The sequence below is a fragment of the Mesoplodon mirus genome, assembly GCF_964341445.2.
Source record: "Mesoplodon mirus genome assembly, contig: HAP1_SCAFFOLD_3935, whole genome shotgun sequence".
Lineage (NCBI taxonomy): Eukaryota > Metazoa > Chordata > Mammalia > Artiodactyla > Ziphiidae > Mesoplodon > Mesoplodon mirus.
The window spans coordinates 8,310-24,321 of NW_028293851.1; the positions used below are offsets into that span (position 1 = coordinate 8,310).

The 16,012-nt window shown below is 36.5% G+C and overlaps 1 protein-coding gene and 1 long non-coding RNA gene across 5 annotated transcripts; both read left to right on the forward strand.

Moving 5' to 3' along the window:
• Positions 1–213: 213 nt before the first annotated feature.
• Positions 214–6,754, forward strand: LOC309798522 (uncharacterized protein). 4 transcript variants are annotated; one of them, XM_082646678.1, is made up of 7 exons: positions 222–340; positions 402–432; positions 469–522; positions 1,229–1,407; positions 3,242–3,390; positions 3,454–3,689; positions 6,397–6,754. In XM_082646678.1, the coding sequence occupies exons 1-7, from the start codon at positions 237–239 to the stop codon at positions 6,508–6,510; spliced, it is 867 nt and encodes a 288-aa protein (XP_082502804.1). In that variant the 5' UTR covers positions 222–236; the 3' UTR covers positions 6,511–6,754. The 4 variants fall into 4 exon arrangements, with proteins under 4 accessions (XP_082502802.1, XP_082502801.1, XP_082502803.1 ...); XM_082646676.1 differs by having other exon boundaries at positions 214–340; positions 402–522; positions 1,229–1,411; positions 3,258–3,390; XM_082646675.1 differs by having other exon boundaries at positions 214–340; positions 402–522.
• A 6,799-nt stretch (positions 6,755–13,553) lies between these two features.
• Positions 13,554–15,638, forward strand: LOC309798523. Its single transcript, XR_014293170.1, has 4 exons — positions 13,554–14,207; positions 14,269–14,345; positions 14,525–14,591; positions 15,509–15,638. It is a non-coding gene; the product is annotated as an uncharacterized lncRNA (long non-coding RNA).
• The last annotated feature ends 374 nt before the right edge of the window (positions 15,639–16,012 follow it).

A 16,012-nucleotide genomic window follows, 5' to 3' on the forward strand; every position in this document is an offset into this window, starting at 1 on the left:
TCATTATTCTGTTTTTTTAGTACTTCTTTGCTATCAATCATTAGTTCGGGTCGTAAGTTATATTAAATTGAAACTTATTTGTGAGCGTCTCTACTTGCTTTTTAAAATTTTGTGTAACCTCTTTTCGTATTGCTTATAATTATGTGATCATTTGTTTTTTTTAACCACAGTCTTATTGAACAAATGGAAGTATTGAATTAGTACATTATTCAACATTACGCTGATTGTTTGCAGTGATGAAACGTGCGTCTGAGTATTCGGAAGTAGCCATACGTCGTAAATGTATCAAGCAGAATCGTGAAGAGCTAGAGTCTGCAGATACTTCAACTTTAATTGAAAAGTAGTTAACTGGTAACATTACCATATATACAATGTGATGATTAAACTGTATCGTCGTTCAGGATTCTTTCACTCACTGATCAGCTTAATGAAGCTAATGAAATGGTGAGAAGTTTAAAAACACGTGTTGCTCTTAGCCGTCTACAAGTGCTTCAGAAAGATAAAGAAGTCAAAGATCTCCTCGTAAGTATCGTCTATGCTTGATTTTAGTGGTTACGATTTGTGAATGTCTAGATTGCACTTGTTTTCTTATCTTTTTAGTATTGATTTTTGGAGATTGCTTCAAATCACTTCCTCCCTCTTCTTATGTTCAAAGGAGTTCTTATGAACCCTTTATTTTCCTGCTACATAATATCCTAACAAAGAATAGAGCCAGGATTTACTATATTGTTCAGTGATAATACAAATATTGCTCGATACCTTTAAATCAAAAAGCGGCAGATTTTTTAATCTGGGAGAGTTACTTACCATTGTAGTCCTCGTGCTGTTAACGTAATACTTTGTTACGAGTCGTATCATCCGTATTACTTGATCATGTTGCTTTCGTGATCTAAAAATACTGAAAGAATTAATAAAACTTACATCCTGGCAGCACTTTCAAATTTTGGAAACCCCACAATTAGAATCTCACAACACTTAGTTATTTGGAAGTAGGGGAAATCATCTGCAAATTTTAAGTTTTCCTGTACAGTTGCTGAGTATATTAATGGTTTCATAGTAAACTTTGTTTGCGACGTGTGTAATTTTTTAAGGTAAACAAATTCACAAGGTCACAATTCTTCTGCCGACATCTCCATCCCTTTTCAGCGGGAGGATTATCGCTCCCACATTTAATGCACATTTCTTATTTGTTAATTCCATGTATTGCTTTTTAGTAGTTTTTTTTTAGAAAGAACGTAATGACGCTTACTATAGTGGTATTGGAATGGGTTCAGTGGATAGAGATCAACTGCTGGACCCGTTTTTCTACGAGTCGTTCACATCGATGAAGGAGAAGATTGCGAAACGGGAGAAAGAAATTGCTGATCTAAAAGAAACGGTGAAGGCTCTGGAAGGCGGTAAAGATTGGTTTGTTGTGCTACTCATTTTTCTTTTTCGTTACACCAGTTAAAATTTGTTTCAACCAGTCTTCGTTACACTTTTGGTGACGTGTAAAAACGAGAAGAGTTAAAATTAAAAAAACCTATTCATTTCTTTTTTTGCAATAAATCCAGAAAGACCGAACTATGTGGAGCGAATTTGTGTATCGTGCACCTTCTGATCTACACTTTGATGCTTAGTTCTAAAGCAATAAGTAAATCACAGAAGCACAGAAGTTTTTTGGTCTTGTATTGTGGTTCATGTAGTTCTTTTTTATTTGTCAGGCATATTACCACTGCATCATATCTATGTTCAGTTATTCAGGGCGAACAAGTTCTGAGTTGTTAGGGTTATACCACGAAGAAAAACCTTTTCCTTTCTGGTATTTCGTGATTCAACTCCAAAATGATCAAATATCCTAGCTATCCTAGCTTTTGTCTTGGGGCAAACTTTGTAAATTGTTGTGCAGGATGAGTCTTTCCACCTTGGGAACTTTAAAAAGAAGTACTTTGCATATTGATCGGGTTGTTATAAAATGTTGATGAAATTTGTGATTTCACGGTCGTAATCCATGTGTATATGTTACTATGTATATTGGTATAGTATAATTTACTTTAATCGTTTGTTTATATGGTCTGACTTCTAGTTTTGTGCAGATGTTAGCATTTCCTTCAATCGGTAAGTTGTCTTCAAAACGTCATGCGTAATGATTTTTGGATTTCTTTGTGGGTTCTGCTACCACTTGATGACTTTGTCTTCTCATGGATGTAGTGAGTGCTGGCAAAATTGACTGTATTCTTCGTGGTCGTCGTTGAATGCTGGTTTTGTTGATTCCTACTGGAATCCTGGAATACCTCTTTAAAATCTTCCCGAGACAAATCGTTCCAATTTCACCACACCGTAGTGGTGACAATTTGGTTGGCCTGGTGCGAGGTCCCGAATTACCTTGCCCATATTATTGAACGCTAATTGTAATCATTGTGCTTTCTGCGTCCAAGCATACACTTTTAGCTATAAGATTGTGCATATTGCTATTATTACAGCGTACATTATCCTTTCAAAAAAGTCCGCGAACGAATCAAAGAGTTCCATTTGCTTATACCTTCGATACTTACGCTTTTACCGCATTATATTGAATGGAAATACAGATTTTTTTCTTCATTGAGTGGTTTACATTCCTCTTTTTTCTTCAAAGTTCTTCACACTTTCATATCTCTTTCCTTTCGTTGCATTAATGTCGTCTTGGGACAGAGTTAAATCGAGGTCTTCATTAGTTGGTACTCGTCACTCGGTCACTTGAAAGTTATCATAAGTCCATGAACTAGTTTTTTCCACCACTCGCAAGAGAGTTTCTATAGGCCAGCTTATGTTAACCAACGCAAGATAAGAACCAAGTAAACTATATAGTGATAGATCAACACAAATCTAATCTAAGTGGTGCACTTAAAATATCAGGTTCAAGTTCTCGTACTTAACAGGAATTTTAAGAAAGGATTAAAGAGTTTAACCATAGTAAAAAAAGCCGAAAATCTTTGCTTATCCTTATTTTCTTTATTGGACAAGTTCGTGATGGCACATTGGACATTTTTGAGTTGTTGAATAGACTGAAGCGAAAATAACCGCATGCTATTATCTTTATTTCTTATTACGTATAGTAGTGTATCACTTTTTTGAGTTACAATGTGGTTTTCGGAAATATGTCTACGGAGTGGTATTTGACAAAATAAAGTTCTTTAATTAGCATTATGTAGTTGGCTCACATACACTTAGCATCTGTGTAAGATTCGATTGAAAAGTATTATATTAATTTTTTAAATTTCAGCAAAATCTTGTATCAGTTTCTTGAGTCGAAGAATAGCGCTATGAGAAAGATGCGCGAAAATGAGAAGAATGTTCGAAAAATCTCTACTCTAGAAAACAAACTTGCTCTTGCACACACTGCTCTTCGTTTGGTTAGAAGGGAAAAAAAGGGTGAGTTCTTCTTTGTGTTCATTTGTTAACTTAAATCACCTCAATATAGATTGAATTTTGTAGATTACGCTCAAGAGATTTCCGAGCGTGACTCAAAAATCGCCGAACTAGAGAAAGATCTATATCAATTCCGTCATTCGGTGCTTGAAGAAGTTGCTTCTGAGCATACCGAATTAGACCTGGAAGAGGAAGTGAAGCAAGATGTCACCACTGAAGAGCAGGGTTCGAAGTTGGAAGAAAAGCAAACTTTGACAGCTGATACGGTAGAGGATGACTGCGATGTGGTCGTTTTGGACGATGTAGGTGCTTAGAGAATTCCTTTTATCATTTACAAGCTTGCTTTTTTACTAACTTATATTAGTTGATACTTGTATTCTTCTTCTTTAACCGCAGACAAGATTGTTAAAATATTATTTGTTATACGTTGGCTAACGTTTCGGTGGTTTCTCCTTCTTCAGAGCCTGTAAAGGTGAAATTGAGAGCGATTACCAAGGCAGACACCTCAACAACTTCAACAGAGAATCTCAAAACCTAGATTTCAATCGCATAAGGAACAACATCAAACACGCACTGGTTTTCCGCTCAGTATTTCACTTTATGGTGAAGATAGCGAAGAAACGGTGAGGGTTTAATGATGTTGTTCCTGATGCGATTGAATTCTGGGTTTGGGATTCTCTGTGTGAGTTGTGGAGGTGTTTGGCTGGGTAGTCGCTATCAATTTGATCTTTCCAGGATTCGAAGAAGGCAAAGCCGCCGAAACCTTAGCCAACGTTTAATAAGTAATATTTTAATAACCTCGTGTGTGGTTAAAGAAATATACAAGTATCTATCAATGTCGAAATTAAGAGACGGTCGGTGTTGGGAATTATGATTTCAATTATTTTGTTCGACTTTTGAGTTTCGTGTTTGCTTGGAAGATTTATGTGGTAGAAACAAAACAGATCAACTCAACTGCCGTAAATTTTGACATGTGAAATTTAATTTATTTCGGACAGTGATTGTGCTTACTCATAAGGATATTGAATAAAATTTCCTAAGAGTTTTCTTTTTAACTGAAATCATACATTGTACGATGGACTAATTCTGTGCAGCAAGTAACACATAGGAATACCAGGATTTAGATCGTCATTTTTCAAACTTTATTTAATATCAGCCCTATTCGATCCTTTTCTGCGCTGTTAACGAAACTTAGCCATCTAGTTATTTCATATGTCAAGTGTGTTGTATATGCTTTCGTGTTAAATTTCAACATGGGTTTCATATGTCTGCAAAAATATTAGTTATCTCCTTTTTTCATCTTTCAAAAAGACAATACTTTTTTGACCGTCCAGTCTTTTTTCTATGTATTATTTCAGAATCTAGTGTAAATATCATCTTCTGATCTTTTGTTGTTGGATTTTTTTGCCCCAATTTGAACTATGTTTACTTGAGTTAAATCTTTTAATAGTCTGAACACGTAGTTTTGTATATGGTTTGTGTGGCGATGAGCTCATTTGTTGTTAATATATCAATTTAAATAGGTTTGTTTCATTAATATGCCATGGTATTCTCTCTGGTGGCGGAGCGGCATTGGTTATTGCGGCGATGTCAAGGATATCACAAATGATTTAGTGAATGAATTCTGTGTAGGAGGTTATATGCGTTTCGTTTTCTTTCTAAAAAACGTTATAATATTCGAAAAATTCTTACTGATCTCGCTTTATAATGCAAGCGAAGTGGAAAAATATCAACTCAGACTGCTTGTGTTTTCTTCGTTCGAACATTTTTTATAGAAATGGAATTTCTCTGAATTATCTGTTCTTTTTTTCATTTACAAAGTTCTTCACATTAGCATGGGCACAGCGTAGATTAGTTGTAAGTTTAATAACGACAATTTCAAATTACACCTATTGTCGTTTACCATAATAATTTTAGGGGAACTGTTGAAGAAGATAATGGAAGGAACGTTGTAGATCTATATTTAACCTCAAATATAGGAATTCAAATTTTTTTAAAAACTGTAAACTAGCTGACAAGTCAAGGATGTTGATAAAGGGGTGCAATATGAGGTCATTGTTTCACACATGGTACACAATAATTGGAAAGTTCATTTTTCTTTTTAGTGTGAAGCATCTTGCTTTAAGAATAATACAAAATAGCAAGCAGTATGTCGATATTGTCTGATGGTCTACTTCTGAGTTAATATGGTTTAATTCCTATGGAAGATTAAGATAAGCCTAATCACCATTATCAACATTACTCTGTCATGAATGGACCACTCACACGCATTTTGTGGATCGTAATAGAAAAATTGGATACGAGATTGGTTGAAGCAAAATTTAGATATATCCACCATCTATATTCGCACGGATCATCCAACTACTATGAGGCTGAGATATTTGCAAATCTAGAAGATAGGTGAACTTCCAATCCGCGATTGACCTATCCAGGTGGTCACGAGTTATCCATTACACCATTCGTACCCATTGCTACCTTCTCATCCAACCACCTTCCATATTTCAACTCCTGAATCGTTTTGAATGGAAAATCGTGTAATGTGATAAATTGATTTTTTGGGTTCCGGTTGATTTCATGAAGTCTAAGGATGTGTTGTAAAATTATTCACTGTCTATTTGTCATCATCTATTACATAGCATAATATTATTTAATATTCTTATATTAACGGGTGTTTTGGAAGATTATATAAAGGAACTAGTACAGCAGATTCAATATGCTAAATTTCAACCTATGGTCACTTTTTCGTGATATTGTTGGATGTTCAATTATTATTTAATTATGAAAACACTGGAACAAAAGCGTCTTCATTACTATTCAATTTTTATCTCTATGATCTGAATAGTTTATTTTCATTCAGAGACATTATAGATGGCTAAGGAGATTTTAGTTGGGAAAGTATTTAGATTATTGATTGGAAGTTTGCATCTAAGTTAAAATATTCCTCACTTACTAGAGGAATGCATGAAATCTGAGTTTTTTTATTTAGCGCAGTAACGAAAATTATTGTAGAAGAACGCTGGAGGAGGATTGCAGGTTGTCTGGATCGGTTCTGGATGTGAGAATCGTACTGTATCAATGGACGAAAACGACGTACGTCTTGAAGATCACTGTCTAAATCAATAGATATGCTTTGATATGAGGGTGAAATTGCTTAGAGTAGTTTAGTTTCATTGACTATGATTACATTTTAATTTCTGTTGTAGCGTTCAGTACATCCATCTCTTTCTCTCACTTATCACCTAATGTTTTTAGTGTGCTATTAATCTTATCATATTTTTATGTTTAAGAAACGTTTTGTCCAAAGAATTTGACATATGGCATTTGAAGTATTACCGGTTGAGTTATGCGAGTAAATGTTGTTATCGTTTACTAGCTGACAATTCTATTAAACGTCCTTCGATATATTTAAGATTCTGTTCTTTTTCACTAGTTTATAGTTTCATCGAACATCAATCGAATTCTAACTTTGTAGATGAGAATTCTACGTTGATACTGAAGGTACAATTTCTTGAGCTCAAAGCATGAACTTGTAAAGAAGATTAAAAAATCTTTTAAGGTTTCATTTTGAATATGAATATGTTGTTACCAAAAAGAAGCACCTTTTTCAGCTACGATCCTATAGTAGATGATTATGAGGTTTCTAAATCACATATTCAATGCCATCAAATAGTTTTTATAAAAGTTCTATTTAGACATTCGCAAAACCTACTTGTCGGGAATGTGTTTTTTTTAAACAATGGCTTTCGAAAATACTCCTGATCAAACAAGACTTTCGTCATCGAAATCACTTTGAGTTTTTTTAAGTCGTTTTGTTATTCTTAAAGCAGAAAAATAAAGGAATATTGAGTGCTATATGGATAGGGAAAATGCCGAGCTCTAAAGTGCTAACTCACTTAAAACACGCACATTTTCCGGGAAACTCACGGACTACGTAGTTTATTTTAGAGTTCACTGTAAAAATAAAATCCATCTACATAAGGTTGAAGACTGATAATCGATAAGATTTCTGGAATCTTTATTGTTTTGATGATTCAATAACTTTAATTCCTATTCTGATATTCTTTCTCTGTCCGAAACAATTATACTAGTATTTCGAGGTCAAGACGAAAATCAAGGTAAAGTTTGATTCAAAAGATTCCGCTTCAACAGTGATATATGAGACATTTTCATATATGCTAGTTTGGAGAACCTATTGTGAGGTTGGTGAGTTCCTATGGAAAACATAGAGTGGAAAATATGCAATCGATACTTCTCTTCCATAACTGTAATTGAAGATGCGTTGATAGAGCAATGGCTCTGATGCTGTTCAACATGTGCAAGTCCCTAGTTTGTTCCCGCGCCCGGGTCAACTAGGCCTCCGTCCTTCCATGGTCGGAAAGTTGGTACCAGACTTGACAAATCACTATCGGCTATTTTCTTTAAATCGACAAAAGATAACACGTACCTGTGATAATGGCCCAGAAACGGAAAGTTTTCTTATAGGATCTCCCTGAATAGGCCACTATGTGCTCGGTTGTCTTCCTGCTGTTAGCTTTTGACTACTCTTGGAATTTTTGTTGGTGTTTCTTCTTCAAATAAATTCCATATTGTTAAAATAACGGTTTTTTTTAACAAGTCTTCCACTTAGTCTTTGTCCACTTAGTATTCCACTTAGCGCGAGAGAGTTGAACACCGGTAGTGGAGGCAGCGTAAGCGGAGTCTCTGCGGCTCTGAAGAAGGCGAAGTCGCCGAAACGTTAGCCGACGTATTATAAATTAAAACCATTATTTCAACAATCTCGCATTTGTTTGAAGAAGACACACTAACAAGTATTGAACAATGCCGAGGTTAAGGGACAGTCGGTCTTAGAAGTTACTTTTAGAATTCGTTAGCTAACTGATCTTGAATTTCCGATTGTGGTTTAAAACGCATCTTGAGAGAAGTCGCACCGGATTACCAACATCTAGGCGTATCATCTGGCAGTATCCTTGATACTTAATCATTGAGAAAATCACAACTTCGGATTTTTTAACTCTTTTGTATGTTATGGGATATTTATACAGTTTGCATGAGTTCTTGACTCCCAAGACGGGGTAAAAGAATTCAGAGTCGAAAAGACCAGCGTTTCCTGTTGTTTTCACAAATCGTTGATCCTTTCGTTTCCCCATTATAAATTCTCGTCATTCATCGTATTGAACTCCAGATGCACACATATCTCCACTACCTAGGTCCAATGTTGGTACGGTGTACAACAAGCGTGTTAAAAATCACAGCGGGTTACGGTAGAATCTAGTCCCAAAGGGTGGTAAATCTTTTTGTGATAAGATCTACAAATACTTGTGGTGAAGGCTTGAAAATGTCCTAGTAAGGCTATCTGGGATCCGGAGTAAATGTAACAGCTTAACTGGCAGTAAACCTTCTTCAGTACTCCACATAGTGGGCAACTCTGTCCACATCGGAGAGAGGCGATGAAATCTCGGGTTTTGTAAATTATAGATGGGAATAAACAAAAAAAAAACGACAGATCCACAATATCTATACGTACGTCATCTAGCACCATTATGTGTAAGTTCGAGAAATCCTCACGTTACGTGGATTTCTCAACAACTTTGGTAATTTAGAATCTAAATACAAGTAAAAAATTGCGAAACATCGATTGTTGCGAAACCTCCCATTGCTTTCCTAATGGGTTATTATAACAATATTTATGTTAGCAACGAATGTACAAACAATTTTTGTATGGAATTAAAATTGCAAAATCTTAGCGGTTCTTTATAAATAGATACTTCTGACATTTTTTATTCAAATTCTAGAAATCGGGTGATCGATTTCTTAATGTAACATGGTAGGTTGACGTCATCGCATCAGAATCATTTTTTGCCTAACTAATGACTGACTTAATGTCGTGGTTTTTTTTTGAAACTTTCCGCTCCTGCTACTTCTAGCGTCTTTTGATCATCAGAGATCAAAACATGCCAGATCACGCTTGATAGTTATTGTATTTGTGGTGTTCAACTGAAACCTGTTCATCTGCAAGTACTTCGAACTCATCTCCAAGTACTTCAAACGTTCAGACATATTAATGTTATTGGTGATCTAGTAGTCCAAAAGAATTACTTGGTTATCATTTTCAGTCTTTTTTTAATGGTACAGCAGTTTGGTCAAATGACGCTGGTTGTGCGTTGTGAACCAACTTGTTAATAGCTTGTTAACCAGCAAGACGACTATTAATAGAAAAGCATTAATACGCTAAGAATTTCAAATTGAAAAGAAAAAAACTGAACAATGTAGCAACAAACCAATCTTTTTTTTTTCTAGGTTGTCTGCATTCTATCACAATTCGAAACAGAGCTTCGCGAACGAGGATAGCAATGTTTACCAGACTGGATCGCAGAGGTTGAGTTGCTTCGAATAGTCTTGATCTAATTAAACAGGATGGATACATATGTGAGTTGCGCTTTGCTATTCTGTATTTTAGCCATGTTGTTGCTATGTCATCTTTTCGGTGTTAATTTATTTGCTAGTTTAACAATCTTTTAACAATCTGGTAATCAGAAATTTGTGGATTTATTTTCCTCGCCTTATTTCTATCATTTTCAGTTGTTTGACAATTCCTGTAAATATTTTTATTAAGGTGATTTCGGTCACAAAATGTTAGGTTTATTGATGTGGCAGGAGAGGGTAGTGTCGAGAAAAAGCGCCTACGATCTGTTATATTGTCACACTCGATGAGTTATAAAAATAAGTTTTATTCACGTATTCTATTTGTACGGTGTCTAGATATAAATAAGTGATAGTGGATTCAAATCCGTTACGAAATTCTACAGTTGTCGACGTATATGTATTAGAGTCATTTTAATGAGTTGAAATAGGATTATTTCCGTAGTAACATGCCTGCAAGCAGTGAGTGATCATGTCTGCCTACCTAATAAAAAAGGCGGTGATCTTCATTGGATTTGCGGTTTGTTGGTTCTGTATAAAAATTAAATGATTATCTTTAGTTGTTTCTTAAGATATGGAGTTTTCGCAGTATAACCGAGTTGAATTCAGTGCAGTGGATCAGCACAGGAATAAACTAACCTCACTTCGCGGTGTTGTTACCTATATTGTGGTTTTTCATCGATTGTCCATTGCTGGTGATTCCTTGTCAACACAACTATCTTAAAATAGTTTCAACTATACTAGCTGGAATACAATCAAATAATGCTTGGAAAGCCGAAAACTGCTAATTTATTAAATTTTGCAAGAAATTTGTTCTTTATTAGTGCGCCAGGAAAATGATTATAACGAGGTTAAGTGAAGATTTGTTTTCAAAGTATCTCGAAATAATAGTTTTCGTAACGCTTTGCCAGGCTTTTACCACACGTTATCGCTAGCTGTTGTGAACTACGAAGAAGTTTTGGTGTTTTGCCCCTCGAAATCTTTCAAGGCAACAGTGATTCTTGCAAATTGTTGATCGAACGACAGAGAGCCATGTATGTGTTCCACATTAGGACGTTTTTTTGTAGAGTCACTCAAATAGTGAATTGAAATCTCTTCATAGCGGCTAAACTACCTGGATGAATAAGAGGACAATTGCGCACGTCGGACTCTGTGCTCTAAATTTGTTTTTAGGCTATGTGTCGTACTAAGGAAGTCAATTTCTTTTTTTCCCACTTATCGAGAATCTTACTGGCAACGAAGTATTCACGATTTTCTGTCCGTGAACGCGCTGGCCATATAGTGAAGTTTTCCTCAGAATACGTGCTCCGAGTTCATAATCGACAGCGAGCAATTCTTGCAGCGTGGAGATTCTCGGTGTATGATTCTTTTCTTTTCCTTGAGTAGATTTCCCTTTTTAGTAATATTGATTAACATGGTTGTTGGTAGTTATGCTATTTAATGCTCTCTATTGCTGAGTAAGCTTCGTTTAATACATTTATGCATTGCTAGCTTTCAGACAGCTGCTCGCATTAATATATAATAACTAGAGTTCTTGAGAAATTGATGACTTGAAAGGATCTTAAATGGGATTTTGCCTCTTGCGTATTAAATTTTTAAGGCACTACTTTTTTTTAGAATTGCTTGAAATTCGATATAAAAAGAAAACCCGAGTTTTTGAAGTTTTAACATAAGTGTAGCAACCGCGCGCAATTAGTAACGCATGTCACTATCAGTGTCATTCTGGACGAAATCCCACTTATTGATTTGCTTTTCTTCGAGACACAACCAAGGGAATTCGAAAAAGCATAGCATTTCGTTATTGTTGAATAAAATCATTTATATTTTGCCCGCAATGATCTACAGATTTTATGATCTTTATGATTCAATTATTAAAATTGGAGATGAGATGCGTTTGTTTAAGTTGTAAGGCTTTTTGTAAAAATTTTATGTGAAAAGCTATTAGAAGTCGTAGTTATGCATAAGAATGACAAGAATAGCACGAAGAACTAGGTTTTTAGGTTTTTAATTCTGAATTTCCTGCCCCATTGACAGAGGGATATGTTCGGCCGTTTGATGATTCTTCATTTGTAAAGCATCAACTGTATTTGTAGGTTGTTTCTAACGTATCATTTTGTAAGCACCATTTCAATAATGAGAACATTTGAAGGCGCTAGTAGTCAAGTGTTTATGACAAAGTAATGTTATCAATGTTTTTTCATCTCGAGGCCTACTATGAAGCGTTTTTATGAGTAAAAAATATTTTTTAAGACTGTTGCAACTCTTTTTTTTTGATTTACGCTCTCAGGTTAAGGTCAGCAGAAAAATGTTAGAGGAGTCATGAAATCGTCACATCTGCTTGACCGGGTATACTTAGGTGGTCAGAATAATGTGTGCAGATTCAGTCTGAATACCCTCGACGTATGTCTATTTACTGCATAAAAATTAGTTTTTTTGAAGTTCAGGTTTGTCCCGAAACCTCGTATTTAGGTTTTAGTACTGCTGTGTGGTATTCTTCATTTCTATCGTCTTCTCCTTCTTCAAAAAGTTTGTGTATCTTTTGGAACGCAAAAATTTTGGAACAATGTTCCCAGTATTGTTGCAAACTATAATAAAGATTGGTTTTCTTAGATGTTGTTTGCCCACGTGTTCGTATCGAGGGGCAGCGTGATGCCGGCAAAACACCAGGAATGGTTTGGAAGATTTGCAAGATGGTCAGAGAGTAACCATCGGATTTGGTAAGTGACGACGAGAACTTAAAAATGTTAAGGTCGTGAAATACATGATCGGTATATTTATGGGGCCAGAATGGGGTGCACTGACTAGGTCTGAATACCAGCGGCGTATGGTATTCAGATGTTTCGTATGGTATTAGTTTATTTTTTGTGAAAATTAGTATTTTGCATAGTTCTCTTTGGACTTCAAGTTTATTGTTTGTTCCGAAACCTTGTGCTTACGTCATCGTATTGTCTTATGTTGTCTTCTTTATCTCTGCCCATCTCTATTTCCTCCAAAAGTTTGTGTATCATTTGTAACATCAAAATCTTAGAACAATGTTCCGAGTACTTCTGAAGATAGTAATACACTTTAGTTTTCTTAGATGTTATTTGCACACATGTTCGTATCAACGCAAGCGTCGCTCCAGTAAGATCCCGGAATGTCTTGAAAGATTTCCAAGATGCTCGGAGATTTCCATTGGATCTAGTAAGCGACTTTCATGCATTTTTCTCTTCTATATTGCCGAGCCACGGATCTCCATTCACTGAGGTTTTTCCTCACGGATGGATCTCGAGCCGGCAGTCGCGAGGCTACATGGTGCGTCCCCAGGTGGCGGATAGATGGGTGAAACGCGGACTAAAAGCGACCTTGTGCTGTCCAGAGCCGCAGGTGGATCAAGGGAACGGCCTCCTTTTTCTGCTGCGCCGATTTGGCACATACCTTCTGTTTCTGTGTAGACATGTTCGTGTATGCGTGTATGGATATGCTCTTGCAGTGCAGATTGTATTCTACAAGTCAATTCGGGCAAAAGCCTGCTAGCAAGTGAGTGGAAGTACATGGGAGGAGGTTAGGAGTCGTCTCCAACAAATAAGCTCCATGTCCACAAACCACAAAACAACTGAACTCTGGGAAAGACTGGCAAGCTACTCATGAGTATATTTAGCCCCCTTGGTTAGAGCCCGGCAATGCAAGCTATCCCATGGGTACAAAAACGCCAAACACAGTATAACAAATTGGCCTCATTCCCCTGACCCCGAAAGAGACCCCGATACGGCAGCGTTGGGTAGGACGAGTACGGAGAGGCTGCTAAGATCTCAGGGCCATTCTAGATGCCTAAATGTGATAGAACTAAAGTGGCGATCTGTACCTACAACGCGAGGTCGCTTGCATCTGAGTCCGCTGTTGAGGATTTGCTGATGCAGGCCAGATCCTTGGAACATGCGAAAACAGAGAAGTTGGAGGCGTTGGCGTCCTCGTCAACACGAGTTTGGCCATGAACATCAAATCGTTTGAACAACTAACAACCCGAATCGGACGGTTAAGGTTAAAGAGATGCGGGCCTATGTCGGCTTTGACTATCTTCGTCGTCTACGCACCAACTTCAAGATACGGCGAAGATGAGGTCGAAGCGTTTTATATGGACTTGGAGAAGTTCTACAGAGAAGATCATACCTTCTTCAAAGTCATAATTGGCGACTTCAACGCTAAGATTGGACCGATCCCACCATTTTCATTACCGTAGTGGGTTCCCTTAGCGATTTTTGTTGTTCTTCTTAACAATAAGTTTGCTGAATGATAAATGATTGTCTGTTTTCATGATAAATCACGCATATAAATATCAGAAAGCAGTGTAGTAGATCTCATTTCTTTGAATGGACAAAATGGAAAAAGGAAAGAAGTCTGAGGACACCACTACCGAGCGGGTAAGTTCATATTGTGTTCACTCGTAGAAGACAAGACAGTTGTGCATCGAAATCGTTGCAGACTTCACAAAAAGTTGAAGACGTTTCGATAATGCACGATATTCGAGGAGCAGATTATTACCACGGGTTTATACCAAAGTAGGTTAACAATTCTTGTGAATTCATAACTCGCGTTTCGTTTTTACTAATGTCACTGCTTTATGCATTAATAGGGCCAGATATTGATTTGTTTTCATGTAAGTTATGAAGAACCTAGAACACTATTCATACAATGCACTCGCCTTTTAATGCGAGCCACTTATTTTCGGGTGTTGCAGGATGGATGCAGAACCACTCCTAAAAAAGAAGACGATTTTTTATTAAGAAAGACGGACTATTCACCAGGTAAAAATCAGAAATTACACACCACCCTCGTCGTTTACACCGGCAAACTTATTCCTTTCTTTTTCGTTGCTACCGCTGCTCTCCATCTTTGTTTATTAGATTTTAATTTAAGCAACTCTACAGCAAGTACAATCAGATGTCGCTGAACACAAAGCATTCCAGTTAACTAATTCATCAATATGTAACACTGCCTTTTGTCATATCTGCGTGATTTGATTCTGTTATTTGCTGTTTTTATTTCCTCATGAGAAGGATCCGAAAACAGTCAGTGACGAAGCTACACGATGCTTCCTCATTTGATGTATTCAGGAGTTACTGACATAAAATTACGTGCTAGAACATATTCACCTATATCTTTCGTACATTCGCTGATATATCTGTAAATGCGTGAGTAGATGCGCTACCTATTTTTTAACACCTTGATCTTGCCTAAAGCCTGGAAAAAAGTGACTGGGAGTGCATTAGAAGCAGTTTGGCAAGCATTCAACGAATAAAGTGCATACGTTTATACAACGCACTTTCCTTCTCTGGTGAAGCCCTACAAATCCCTCGAGCATATTATTACCAAGAACAGAGAACTAATAGAAAGGCTACCATACAAAGATTTTACACTCTTAGAGTTTCTTGAACGATTGGAGAATTGCTAACTATAACTGGATAACTCTTTCTCGCAATAGATACGAATAGATCGTTTTGCTGTCTCATTGGGTTTCCGGGTGATTAAAAGGATTGCAGTAAAAGATGATTGGATAAATAAAGGGGATAAACTGCAAACCTTTCTATATACTTTCATAATTGTCTGATTGCCTACAATATGACTTAGAATGCCATGAAAATGAATCAGTTCGTGCAAGGCATAGGTTTGCTTCCAGCCATCTGAAGAATTCGCTGAAGTGAAATGGATTGTTTCTGTTTAGGTGTGATCGTCTTAGCACTCACATGTAGAACGGACAAAGGTGTCAAGCACTTCTTGATCAATCAAGATCCGTCTGGAACGTTTTACATTGAACATCATCACGAGAAGAGCATTGCCGATTTAATAGCATGGCACTTGTGAGTGAATTTGGGAGCTATATAAGATTGTCACTGCTACTTATGTTTGTAACTTTGAAGACCTTATACACAACCTTTTTTGGGAGATAAAGACCATTCCAGTGTATCATCAGGGAATATTGAAAAAAAATTAAAATGATGTAGTTCAATTACATTAATTCCAATACATTGGCACTTCATACATTATTACGAAGTAATACAGCTGAAAAAGAAATTCTATCGACCATGTGATCACACCGGATGGGCATAGTGTAGAGCTGACATTAGCGATAAGAATTCCATCTTTGTTGGACGACGCTTGACTTCAGCTGTTTTTATACATTAAAGAAAAGAGCCACTTAAGTGGTGATTCTACTAACTCTGTTATG